The 12,941-nt window shown below is 44.3% G+C and overlaps 5 protein-coding genes and 1 pseudogene across 5 annotated transcripts in view; 3 read left to right on the top strand and 3 right to left on the bottom strand.

Moving 5' to 3' along the window:
* The window catches only part of LOC116883526, a 58,590-nt gene that overhangs the window by 36,936 nt on the left and 8,713 nt on the right, over positions 1–12,941 (bottom strand). Inside the window, exon 3 of the mRNA XM_032884699.1 lies at positions 235–566. Coding sequence (XP_032740590.1) covers positions 235–566 — 332 coding nt within the window. The remainder of the gene's footprint in view (positions 1–234; positions 567–12,941) is intronic.
* Positions 1,788–2,201, bottom strand: LOC116883519 (histone H2A type 1-B). The gene has a single exon (XM_032884692.1). The coding sequence runs from the start codon at positions 2,187–2,189 to the stop codon at positions 1,797–1,799; it is 393 nt and encodes a 130-aa protein (XP_032740583.1). The 5' UTR covers positions 2,190–2,201; the 3' UTR covers positions 1,788–1,796.
* LOC116883515 (histone H2B type 1-F/J/L-like) lies at positions 2,448–4,152 on the top strand. Its single transcript, XM_032884687.1, has 2 exons — positions 2,448–2,858; positions 3,963–4,152. Exons 1-2 carry the CDS (start codon positions 2,482–2,484, stop codon positions 4,000–4,002), a joined length of 417 nt encoding a protein of 138 aa, XP_032740578.1. The 5' UTR covers positions 2,448–2,481; the 3' UTR covers positions 4,003–4,152.
* LOC116883523 (histone H2B type 1-C/E/F/G/I) lies at positions 9,708–10,402 on the bottom strand. The gene has a single exon (XM_032884695.1). The coding sequence runs from the start codon at positions 10,359–10,361 to the stop codon at positions 9,981–9,983; it is 381 nt and encodes a 126-aa protein (XP_032740586.1). The 5' UTR covers positions 10,362–10,402; the 3' UTR covers positions 9,708–9,980.
* Positions 10,655–11,487, top strand: LOC116883518 (histone H2A type 1-B). The gene has a single exon (XM_032884691.1). It carries the CDS (start codon positions 10,655–10,657, stop codon positions 11,045–11,047), a length of 393 nt encoding a protein of 130 aa, XP_032740582.1. The 3' UTR covers positions 11,048–11,487.
* LOC116883896 lies at positions 11,100–12,748 on the top strand (annotated as a pseudogene).

Here is a 12,941-nt window from a genome sequence, read left to right as displayed (position 1 = left end):
CGGCAGGAAATCTAAAAAGGATACTTGAAGCCCTAAAAACTAAAGACTTCAGGTTTGCAACCTACTTGCAAGTCCAAAGCTAGTGAAACAGCCCCTTATGGGAAAAGGTGTTGGCTCTAAAAAGAGCCTTTGAGAAAGAGATTAGTAGAGTATTAAGCCCTCTCTCCGCGGATACGGCGGGCCAGCTGGATGTCCTTGGGCATGATGGTCACACGCTTGGCGTGGATGGCGCACAGGTTGGTGTCCTCAAACAGACCCACAAGGTAGGCCTCACTCGCTTCCTGCAGGGCCATGACGGCGGAGCTCTGGAAGCGCAGGTCGGTCTTGAAGTCCTGAGCAATTTCACGCACCAAACGCTGAAAAGGCAACTTGCGGATCAGCAGCTCGGTCGACTTCTGGTAGCGCCGGATCTCACGCAGAGCCACGGTGCCAGGACGGTAGCGGTGGGGTTTCTTCACGCCACCGGTGGCCGGAGCGCTTTTGCGGGCGGCCTTGGTGGCAAGCTGCTTGCGCGGAGCCTTACCACCAGTGGACTTGCGAGCGGTCTGCTTTGTGCGAGCCATAGCCTCACAGATAAGTGCTAGATGGTGCTGGACTGAAGGCCTATTTATAATAAGCATCTGAAGCTGATTGGACAAAACCACACCACGCCTCCAGAACTCTAAAGTTATTGGCCAACTATCCCTTCCGTATTGAGTTTTTGTTTTTTGTCTTTTTTAAATCTTTAAGTCATGCGGAACAGCTTCAAATTCATTTAAATCCTGCCTTTCCTTTTGAAATGTAGGTAGTACAATTGTAAGCCAAGCACTCTAGAAGCTGAGAAAGGAGAATTGCTACTTAGTGGCCAGCCTGGACTATATAACAACAGAATACATGTGCAACTTTGAGTCTTTTAGTAATCTACAGACTGGATTTTCTTTCCTCGGATAGATTGTTTAGTTCTTTTTTTTCCCCCCAGTACAGATAACAAGAAGTGGAATAATTTGTCGTAGGAAGTACACTGAAACTGAAACAGGGTACATTGATATGCTAGGTAAGTGTCCACAGAAATGCATTTGGAAATTCTTTCATACATTTTAGTAATCTCCATGCTGTGTTTTCCTTCTCACGTATGGGTTCTTCTATTTGTTTTTACCAGATAACTGCTAGTAACATTTTTCTTTATTCCAAAGTACACTAAAACAGGATAAAATGTCAGGTGATGTGTCCTTCATTATCACATCGAACTACTCTATCTCAAATATTTTACTACACCTTGAAAATTCAATGCGTTTTACATCAGTTGAGTTTAACAAAATTCGACATACGTAGAAATGAATAATGGCCACCACTGGTTCAATTCTGTAAACTTAAGATATTTCAAATTTTTTATCTACATCATTTATTTACAAAAGAAATTCAAAGAATGCATTCTCTATGGAACCTAAATGATGCCAAATTTTCAATCCAAAGGAGTCACCTGGTGTTAACAATTCTCAATTTAAAAACACAATCTTAAGTACTAAGGCAAAAGTTGCTTCCTAGTTTTCCTTTTTGAATTTATGAACAGACTATGAAACTTAAGGTAGTTAAAGCCTTCAAAACACAAAATTCATGAACCTATAATCTACAAAACTGAAGGCTTCTAAAATGTTACCAGAAGCTGCATTATCAAGGACAGAAATTGAGATTACTTCTACAATTAAAGGACAAATTTTTAGTAACTAAAAATGGTCCAAAAAACGTTTAGGCTCCTTAAATGAAATGAGTGGTTGGCTCTGAAAAGAGCCTTTGTTTATAGATAGGATGACTGATATTTACTTTCCCTTGGCCTTATGGTGGCTCTCGGTCTTCTTGGGCAGCAGCACGGCCTGGATGTTGGGCAGGACGCCGCCCTGCGCGATGGTCACGCGGCCCAGCAGCTTGTTGAGCTCCTCGTCGTTGCGGATGGCCAACTGCAGGTGGCGCGGGATAATCCGCGTCTTCTTATTATCGCGGGCCGCATTGCCAGCCAGCTCCAGGATCTCAGCAGTCAGGTATTCCAGCACAGCCGCTAGGTACACCGGAGCGCCGGCGCCCACCCGCTCCGAGTAATTGCCCTTGCGCAGCAAACGGTGCACGCGGCCCACGGGAAACTGCAGGCCCGCCCGGGAGGACCGTGTCTTGGCCTTGGCGCGAGCCTTGCCGCCCTGCTTCCCACGTCCAGACATTCCGAGAGATGCTCAAGTACTGACACTTCTACTGCTGAAGGGTGAGGAGCTTGGTTTTTATAGGATTCTCTGGTCGCGGAAAAGAGCCTATGCGATTGGCTGGTTTCTTCTTTTATGCTAGACCAATGAGAACCGTTTTTGTGGTGGGCAATGGAAATTTGAAATTTTTAACCAATTAGAAATGGGCTTGCTTATGCCTCATTTGAATAACGCCTTATTTAAAAAAAAAAAAAAAAAAAAAACCCAAAGAGTCACTGCCTAAGTTGTTGAGCGTTAGACTTCCTATCTAAAAATGCCTGAGCCGGTTAAGTCCGCCCCCGCCCCGAAGAAGGGCTCCAAGAAGACCGTGACCAAGGCGCAGAAGAAGGACGGCAAGAAGCGCAAGCGCAGCCGCAAGGAGAGCTACTCCATCTACGTGTACAAGGTGCTGAAGCAGGTGCACCCGGACACCGGCATCTCGTCCAAGGCCATGGGCATCATGAACTCGTTCGTCAACGACATCTTCGAGCGCATCGCCAGCGAGGCCTCCCGCCTGGCTCATTACAACAAGCGCTCGACCATCACGTCCCGCGAGGTGCAGACGGCCGTGCGCCTGCTGCTGCCCGGAGAGCTGGCCAAGCACGCCGTGTCCGAGGGCACCAAGGCGGTCACCAAGTACACCAGCTCCAAGTGAGTTCCTTTAACTCACTAACCCAAAGGCTCTTTTCAGAGCCAAGCACATTCTCAAAACAGAGTTCAATTGCTTGTACTGGTTCGGGCTGAAACAGTTACTATTACTGATAACATTGCAGCAATGTTTCACTGACCCGGCCTCTCCTTGAATTCTCTATGTGTAGGTCAGGTTAACTTCGGAGACTAAGGGCTTCCTGAGTGCTGGGTTTTAACACCTCTACCCACACTGGCTTTAACATTCATTTTAGAATTCCAGAGTCTATGAGGAATGCTTAGTTGACATTTAGCCTATCTTGTTAGTGTTATAACCCAGTGTATTAAATATGCTTTTGAACTCCTAAAGCTAAGACGTCACAGTAGCTTCTGTTCAATAAAACACCTTGTGTTCTTTCTGGAACTAGGGTATGGAACTAGGGTACGTACAAAAGTCACAAATCGTCCTTTGGAGCCCGGAGCTCTACATGGTCAGGCGCAGCTTAACTTGATTGGGTCCCATTTTCTTGGTCGTTTGGTTTAAGTGTTTTGTTTTCGGAGCGAATTTCACTGATATAGCAGTCTGTTCTCAAACTAATTCTAGCCAGGCTATCCTCAAGATGGGACTTACTGCCTCAGTTTCATGAGTCTCTGGATTCACAGGCCTATTGAACCAGACTTGTTCTTACAAGATAGAAAACTTATTTCCGTTTTTTCTAAGTGTGTTCAACTTTTATAAATTCTGTTACACCTTCATGGTCTACTGGTGTGGTGATGACAGAAAATAGATTGTGGGAGGGGAAAAAAGAAACTAAAGGACATATTGTATTTTACTGTGATTTTTTTTTTTTTTTTTTTTTTTTTTTTTTTCGGTTTTTTCTGGATTTTTTCAGAGGATAAACTACTAAGATTAAATCAAACAATTTTAAAGAAGTTTAAAGCCCTATTTCTGTAAGTCCTACAAGTTACTAAATGCAAATATTGTCGACTTAAGTGTGAATCTGAACAGCTCAAAGTAATGGAATATCAATGAGATGTTAGTATGCAGCCGCTAAAAGGAATGTATGACTAGTAAGGTCTTAATAAAGCCTAACTGTTTTCTTTAACCATCTCCATTAATCTCTATAGAATCCTGTGGAACAAATTCTATTATCTTCCTTCCTTTTAAAGTTGAGGAAATTAAAATGATTGAACTGAAGCTGCAACATAAATACAGACTTATCTGAGTGGAGACTGAACTGTGAACTACCCTCCAAAATATGATCCTGAAAAAGAAATATTTCATACATTATAAAATAAATGTTTTAATTTATCCCATTATATAATAGTCTCTTACTTTTTTTTCTTTTCTTTCTTTTTTTTTTTTTTTTTTTTAAGCCATTTGGGTTTTCCAGGAGGTTGGTAGCTTTGGTTTTTTGATGTTTTGTGTGCAAAAAACTTGAATCTTACTCTGTAGCAAGGCTTAAGTAGAAAATCTCCTTCAGCCTCACACTATGCTTACAAGCTTGTTCATCAGCTGTTTTGAGTTAGAAGAATTTCAGACTGAATTCTTGTGAGGGAAAATAAGGTTTGGTCTCAGTGACCCATGATTAAGAATATGGTGGTAAACACATTAGCCAGAGAACTACATTGTTATTAAATCTCCATACCTTACAAGAGTTAAGTTTGTTTCCCATGCCTAACATATCCTGCAAAACATGCCTTTCAGTTTACTAATCTTGTGACCCCATAATGTATGATGCCCACCCCTTTGTGTTGCTAAACTCCTGAACCTGTGATGTATGATTGCCTTCTAGCCTTACTAAAATGTGTCTTCCCAGATACCTTGATGTCATCCCCTGATGACATGATGTATTTTTACAACTTATCTACCTCACAGGCAGCCTTGAGCCCTGAGTCCCCCATTCTTCTGTCTTGGTGCTAACAGCACAACTCTTTTCTTTCAGCCCTCATGTTTCCTCATAAAATGTAACTCAAAACCCACTGAGGGGGCTGCTCTCGGAAATCTTAATTTTGGGAGAGGCAGCAGACTTCCCAGTTCTAAATATAAAACTTGCTTTAATCAAGACAGCTGTGGGTTTTGTCAGGTCTAACAAAGTGTGTAGGCATATTACATGAAAGAAAACCAAATACCCTGATCAGAGAAATCTTGAAATTTATATTCCTTTCTAGTGGAGAATGGAAGACTTACAGGCAAATTAGTAGAAGGAAGTGAGCTAGGCAACAGCCTTGAGGAAACAAACCACTTGTGCTAAGTCTGTAGGAGCAAGGAGTTGATGCAGTCTCTACTTCCGACAATTTTTGGAAGAAAATCTTGATATTGCAGTAGTTTCTGGATATTTGTCTTTGGACAGTTTGTCTTTTAAGAGAACGTAAAACCAAGTTTAGGATTGAGTTTAGGATTATGCAACAGGCATAATTGGGGTAGCATTTAGCTAATTCCTTTACCTTCTGTATGAATATAAAACAATGTGAATCCTCCTATTAGAACACATACTGTTAGTCTAGGGGCAGCAGAGAAACACTTTAGCCATGGTGTTTTATCACAGCAACAAAAGCATTCTGAAGTCTCAGGATGAATTTCCCTGGGATGTAGGGTTAGCAAATAGGCTATAACGCCAGCTTTTGAGGTTGAGATAGGATGAGTGCTGTGAGTTTCAGGACAGCCTGGGCTACAGAGAGACCCCAGGAGCTCAGCTGGCACAGTGCTTTCTTAATACACAAGAAGCTGGATACCTTAGTACCATATATAGTTCCCATAATGTTTTGGAGGGGTCAAATCATCTGCTATGAATTCCTTGGCTTTCTCGAAGGAAGGAATGTCAAGGTCACACAGAGAACCACCAGTACAAAAAGGGGAACTTCCAATGAGGAATGCGTCCATCAGATTAGTGTGAGGGGGCATCAGATTGATATAGGAGGGGCAAGCTCATTGTAGGCAGATGCCCTCAGAGGCCTGTATAATCTGGCTGAATATGAAGAATTGAAGAAAGCCATAAAGCAGCATGCCTCTGTGGTCTTTGCTTTAGTTCCTGCCAGCAAGTTCCTACTTTGAATTCTAGACCAAACTTCCCTCAAGCATGACCTACCTATAACCGGTAAGGTGAGAACAAGCCTTTTCCTCCCCCAAGTTGCTTTGGTCATGGTGTTTTATCACAGCAACAAAAGCATTCTTAAGTCTCAGGATGAATTTCCCTGGGATGTAGGGTTAACAAATAGGCTATAACGCCAGCTTTTGAGGTTGAGATAGGATGAGTGCTGTGAGTTTCAGGACAGCCTGGGCTACAGAGAGACCCCAGGAGCTCAGCTGGCACAGTGCTTTCTTAATACACAAGAAGCTGGATACCTAGTAACACATAAAACCCTGCACCATGGCTCAGGCCTATAACCTGGGACACAGGATCAAAGGCAGAAAATTGGAAGTTCAAGGCTGCCCAAGCTACCTGAGGTCCTCTCTCAAAAATCAAACAGAAAAGCAAACACAAAGTCATGGTCATCTTTTTACCAGGAGTGACCACGTTCATAGGACTCTTGCTTCACAACAAACCCACAGAGTGTACACGAATACACTGAGTACAGTCGCTTTTAACTTTCTCATTGACAACATTCAGTGTGGAGTGTGGGTCAGTAAGGAATGTTTTCCAAGCAAGGATAAGAGATTCCCCCATCCTCCTGCAACCCACCCCCTAGTTTCTTCTTGGCTTAGAATGCATCTCAGCTGGCAGTGATTGTCTGTAGTGTCCTTGCTTTGCATTGCTGAGGCCCTGTGCTTAATGCCCTGTACTGAGAGTAGAGGTGGGGGTGAGCCAGCTATCAGGATGCACGCCTGTAATTCCAGCACACAGAAGGCCAAGGCAAGAGGATTGCTGAGAGTTAGAGGCCAGCCTGGGCTACATAGCAAGACCATACCTCAAAACAGAAGGAAGCAACCTCACCCCAAACTAAAAACAAACAGAAAGAGGAGGGAGGAAAATTGAGGACATAAAAGAAGGGATCAAACTCTCCACCACTGAGTTTACAAACCTATTTACACGTGCTGAACTAAAGGAACACAGGAACAAAACTACATTGCTTTCTTACTTACCTGTGTTAGTAAAGTAATTTTGTTTTGTTTTGTTGTGTTGTGAGGGGGAAGCAGAGTTTTGCTGTGTAACCTTGAACACCTGCCTCAGTCTCCCAAAGGCTGACATGAGCCACCACAGCTGCCATTTCTTTTTTAAAATGTCCTTTTCGTTTATTTTTATTTCTGTATGTGTTTGTGTGCCTCAGTGAATGTATGTCTACCATGAGCTTCAGGGGCTCAGATGGCTCAAAATCTGATCCCCAAAACTGGAGTAACAAGTTGTTGTGTGTCACTGTTGTGGAGGTCCACTTAAATCCAACATAACTCAAACACCAGGTAAATGCACATGAATTTATTGTAATCAGCCACTACTCACTGATCAGTGCCAAAGCCCAGACTTGGGACTGAAATGTGACCTTGAAAAAACATTGTGCGGCATACTTAAAGGATGAAGCCATAAAGCGAGGGAGAGCAGGGTGGTCTGTAGCATTGTCCAGTCATATTTTGACATAGAGTTTAAGCAAAGGAGTTTTCATCAGTCATGATAAATAGGTTCCTGGGCCTGAGAAAATAAACCTAGTTTATCCTACCAGGAAGATGAAGAAGCTGTCTTTGAAGGCTAGACTCAGACAACTGATTCCTTCCTTATAATTGAAGCTGTTCAGCTATTAGAAAGCCCCCAGTATTCTAGAGCCTGGATCCTAGAATTTAGTTTCTCCCTATGATTAAATGGAGTCTAAAAATGAAGTGATAGCATTTAACATACATTTCTTTTGCTTGTTCCCAACAGTCACACGTGGGTTCTGGGAAATAAATGTGGGTCAAGGAGCAGTAAGTCATTCTCAGCTACAAAGACACTGTCTCAAAAGAACAAAAGAAAAAAGAAAAGGTAAACACTTATAATTTGAGCAATCAGCAGATCTCTCTGACTCCCAATATAACCTGGTTATGTAGTGAGTTCTAGGACACAAGGACTGCATAATGAAACTCTGGCAAAAGAAAGAAGAAATGTTTAAGTTTAAAAGCGGGGTTGTGTTCGCATCAGTCTGACAGCTAGTGGAACAATAATACAAATAAGTGAGAGGAGGCAGTTATAGAATGTAGTACTTTAAAGACACATTCCAGTATCAAATGAAAGAGTATTCTAATTGTTCTCTGACTGCTCACATAGGCCATACAACATCTGTGTGTATACACACAGAGAGAGAGAGAGAGAGAGAGAGAGAGAGAGAGAGAGAGAGAGAGTCACTAAACATCTGAACCCTTTGTCAGCCCCTACGGGTTAATTATAGAGGACTTCCTTGGGATTTTGGAGCAAGGCTCTACTATCATCTGCAGAAAACTGTTCTTTCTAGAAACAGCTCTTAGCCTGCTATTGAACCTTAATGGAAACTGAATACTTGACAATGGGACACCAAGTTACCAAGTGACTGAATTGCCCATCAGGAACTGGGTATTATCTGACTGATGAGGCCATGAAGGTGGATGTGCACAGGACAATTCTTGCCAACTACAAAGTGAATGTATGTTTGTGACTGAGCCTAAGCAGGTCCTGAAGGCTTAAGCAAGTCACATGAAGTAGTTTGCCAAAGGCCTATGGTTTCTACTTCTCAAACATGCAGGTGTAACCTTTTGGGATTCGCTCTATAATGGACTGAGAAAAAACCAGGGCCTGGCTTACTGATGGTTCTGAATGTTAAGTAGAACATATCCAGAAGTGGACAGCTGCAGCGCTCCAAACTCCTTTTAAGTCAGCTTTCAAAGACCCTGGTGAAGGGAAACCATCAGGATGGGTAGAACATGACATGGTATACATGGTCATATATCTTGCTAGGAGAGAGATGTGGCCAGAAGTAAGACTTTTTTAACTGACTCATGAGTCACACAGCCAGTGAATTGGCTAGATTCATTTTTTAATAAAAAGTGTGAATGGAAATTTGTTCAGAAAGACCTTTGGGCAAGATGTTGAGCAATGGATGTGAAGAGACTGTGTCCCATGATAATGCTCATTGAAAGGTGACTTTAGCAGAGGAGAAGCTAATAATCAAGTTAGATAGGAGTGCCCGTTCTTTGAACAGTACTGGAGAATGACATTCTGTTGATAACAACAAACTGTTTCAAATTTTGTGAAAAAAAAGTTTCCTTTGGGTCAAGAATAGGCTCCAGATTTCACCACTCTGTATCTTAGAGACGCTCATTACTCCTCAGTGTTTAGACAGGCTGTGCCAATACTCTGTGGTTACAGCCATACATTCTGAAACTCCTTATAAAGGAGTTACTATTTACTAACTGAGGAAATTCAGGAAATTTGTTAATGGCCACTGACATGTGCCTTGTGATCTGTAGTATAGGCACAAATGTAATTTGTATTGTAAGGTTGCTACAAAGTAACATGACATAAACTGGATGTGTCCCTACACATCTTTAATCCCAGGACGCCAGACAGGCAGACTTCTGAGTTCCAAGCCAGCCTGGAATAGCATAAGTTCCAGGACAGACAGGGCTACAGACTGTCAAGAAAAACTAAAACAAAAAGAAAAACGACTTAATATAAAGTTCTTTAAAAACACTTAGCACTGTTACTGTGGTTACCTTTAGGTTTTTCCATACAGAATGTGACATTGTAAGTAGTTCCTGATCAGATGGGCTCTAGTCTTTTGAATTACAAACTACACTGCTAAAAGAAAATAAAACCCTAACACACATTATATACTCAAAAAACAGTAATATCTACAGGTTTAATTCCAGGTTGATATTTACATACTTAAGTCAAAGAGATGTTAAATTGTCATTCATAAAAATAAAATATCCCTGTAAACAAAGCCAAAGGAATACCCGAAAATCCAAAACATGATTGGCTGTCCCAATAGCATTCAACTTAGGAATGACACTAGGAGCTGCTTGTAAAGTACTTGGAGAGGGAAGGGTCCACATGAAGAAAACGCTGAGCGGCAAAAACTAGATGTCCACGTCCACCACCCCAAATTGACTACATGGGAGGACGCATGTGCAACAGACTTTTTGACTGAAAGTGTAGGTGGCTCTGAAAAGAGCCTTTGGGTTAGGAGTGAGTTAAGATGAACTCACTTGGAGCTGGTGTACTTGGTGACCGCCTTGGTGCCCTCGGACACCGCGTGTTTAGCCAGCTCCCCGGGTAGTAGCAGGCGCACGGCCGTCTGGATCTCCCGGGACGTGATGGTCGAGCGCTTGTTGTAATGCGCCAGGCGCGACGCCTCGCCCGCGATGCGCTCGAAGATGTCGTTCACGAACGAGTTCATGATGCCCATGGCCTTAGAAGAAATGCCCGTGTCCGGATGCACTTGCTTCAGCACCTTGTACACGTACACCGAGTAGCTCTCCTTGCGGCTGCGCTTGCGCTTCTTGCCGTCCTTCTTCTGCGCCTTGGTCACGGCCTTCTTGGAGCCCTTCTTCGGGGCCGGAGCGGACTTGGCGGGCTCAGGCATGGCGAAAATGAAACACCAAACAAAAGAAAATAGGTCCGAACAATTGTACTGTCTCTGCACAGGCTGACTTTTAAAGAAACTTGTGGCTTTGGTTAGCGCGAACTAACAATCGTCATCCACTAAATACCCAATCATAGCAAGGGTTTTTCTAACCAACTGTGTTATTGGTCTAGGCGAATAGTTCCATGTAACCAATGAAATTGCTACTTTTTCACGCCCTGTGTTGCGTATAAGTGCCACAGCATAGCGGTGTCATCTCTCAGTGAGTAGGTTCTATCTTTCGGCTTTTTACTATGTCTGGACGTGGGAAGCAGGGCGGCAAGGCTCGCGCCAAAGCCAAGACCCGGTCCTCCCGGGCCGGCCTGCAGTTCCCCGTGGGTCGTGTGCACCGGCTGCTCCGCAAGGGCAACTACTCGGAGCGCGTGGGCGCCGGCGCCCCAGTGTATCTGGCGGCCGTGCTGGAGTACCTGACGGCCGAGATCCTGGAGCTCGCAGGCAACGCAGCGAGGGACAACAAGAAGACACGCATCATCCCGCGTCACCTGCAGCTGGCCATCCGCAACGACGAGGAGCTCAACAAGCTGCTGGGCCGCGTGACCATCGCGCAGGGTGGCGTCCTGCCCAACATCCAGGCCGTGCTGCTGCCCAAGAAGACCGAGAGCCACCACAAGGCCAAGGGGAAATAGGACCAGCCGTTCACTCATCCAGAACCAAAGGCTCTTTTCAGAGCCATCCACAATGTCTTTTAAGAAGCTGTTGACTCAATGCCAAACCAAGGCACCCGGCCGCGTAATCCTGACACAAAAGTGGCCTGGAAGGGCTGCATCTGGGTGTAGGTGTTTGAAAGCTATTGTTGAATCTTAATCCATCCGGGTTTCTGCATTTATATCATCATGCACTCTTAACTCTTTCTTGTACTTAAGTTGTACCTACTTTAACTGAGATTGAAATTTAAATACTGCCAATATTGATAACTAGATACTCAATTTAATTTTAAGGTTCAGAAGCTTTTTATTTGTTTTGGATTTTTGTGTTTCTGGTCACCGTGTCCTGACAGCCCTGTCTGCCTTTCAACTCATTTTGTAAAAACAAGCTGACCTTGAACTCGGTGTGCCAGGCCGCGTCTGGAGTGTGCACGGTCACCCAGCTGTGTAGTTCAATACTTTTTTTCAGCATCAAATCATTCAGTTTAAAACTTAACTTTACAGCTTAAAATGCATACTTATTCCCAAGTAGTGAAAATAGTATAAATGCAAATGGTGCAATTGTCCTTTGTATATAGTTTTAATTTATAAGGACATGGTAGGAATCACAGTAACTGAAGCCCGCACGCATTAAGAATGAGCAACATTACTTATGCTGTTCTGGACACCTAAATTAAATGAGTATGGTCCTATACGAATAGGGCTAAAGAAAACTGAAAGTGTGGGGAGGTGATGGAATTCGCTTCCTTTCCATTTAAGAACTGTAGCATTAAACGAGCCCCTGTAGGCTGGCGAAGTACGTCCCCGGCTTGGATGGACCATAGATGTCTTCCGGCCTAGGCCTTAGGTTGGCTCGGAGCCTGAGCACGCGGACTCCTGGCAGGCTAGCCTGCCCAAGAAGGCCGGGGTGGAGCAGAATGAGCAGGCCACGCCGCCCTCTTCGCCGCTCAATGCGGAGCAGCCAGAAGAAAAAGGCCGAAGTGTTGCTCAGGCTCGCCACCTGCAACGTGGCCCCCGGCCTCGGCAAAAGCTGGAAGCAGCAGTTGTATGGAGAGTTCGAGAAGCCGTACTTCGTCAAGATTCTGGGATTTGTTGCTTTAGAAAGGAAACACCACAAGGTCTATCCACCCCCCGAGCAGGTGTTCACGTGGACCCAGATGGGCAACATCCGTGATGTGGGACAAGAGCCCTATCACGGACCTAATCAAGCTCACAGGCTCTGCTTCAGTGTCCAAAAAGCAGTTCCACCTCCGCCAGTTTGGAAAACATTTTTAAAGAGCTGTCTACAGACATTGATGTTTTTGTTCACCCTAGCCAAAAAAAATTTGTCAGGGTGGGCCAGACAAGGAGTCCTCCTCCTCACCGCCATCCTCACTTTCCGGGCACACCAAGTCAAATCCCATAAGGAGAGAGGCTGGGAGCAGTTCACGGACGCAGTCGTGTACTGACTAAATGATAAGCTTCTATGGAGCGCTCAAGCTCAGAAAGGCAGTGCCATGACAGGAAGCATCACCATGTCCTGCAAACAGTTCATCCCTCCCCGTTGTCGGTGAACAGGGGATTCTTTGGAGGTAGACATTTTTCTAAAGCCAATGAACTGCTCCAGAAGTCTGGCAAGAAACCCATCAACTGGAAGGAGCTGTGACCCTGTGGGACAGTGTCTATCTACAGCGGTGCTTTCAGATGCTGCTGCCAGTTAGGAAGTCACAGCAAATGTCCCTGCTCTTAAGTTGCTTGTGTGAGCAGAGCAAGATCTATGTAGAACCACCATGACCCAGCCAGGACCCAGAAACTGCAGTTTTACCACGCAGAACCTCTTGACTGGCACTAGGTTTGTACTCTCCAGGCCTGGCAAAATGGCTGTCGAAACACACCT

The sequence above is a fragment of the Rattus rattus genome, chromosome 14 (assembly GCF_011064425.1).
Source record: "Rattus rattus isolate New Zealand chromosome 14, Rrattus_CSIRO_v1, whole genome shotgun sequence".
In the NCBI taxonomy this organism is placed as follows: Eukaryota; Metazoa; Chordata; class Mammalia; order Rodentia; family Muridae; genus Rattus; species Rattus rattus.
Note: the sequence above shows the minus strand (reverse complement) of the source record. Positions and strands in the feature narration are given on the sequence as shown.

Excerpts from the sequence above, each read along its gene's own strand:
- LOC116883515 (XM_032884687.1), top strand. The coding sequence starts at position 2,482 with ATGCCTGAGCCGGTTAAGTCCGCCCCCGCCCCGAAGAAGGGCTCCAAG. Across the intron at positions 2,859-3,962 it reads ACCAAGTACACCAGCTCCAA|AATCCTGTGGAACAAATTCT; the intron begins GTGAGTTCCTTT and ends TAATCTCTATAG.
- LOC116883519 (XM_032884692.1), bottom strand. The coding sequence starts at position 2,189 with ATGTCTGGACGTGGGAAGCAGGGCGGCAAGGCTCGCGCCAAGGCCAAG.
- LOC116883523 (XM_032884695.1), bottom strand. The coding sequence starts at position 10,361 with ATGCCTGAGCCCGCCAAGTCCGCTCCGGCCCCGAAGAAGGGCTCCAAG.
- LOC116883518 (XM_032884691.1), top strand. The coding sequence starts at position 10,655 with ATGTCTGGACGTGGGAAGCAGGGCGGCAAGGCTCGCGCCAAAGCCAAG.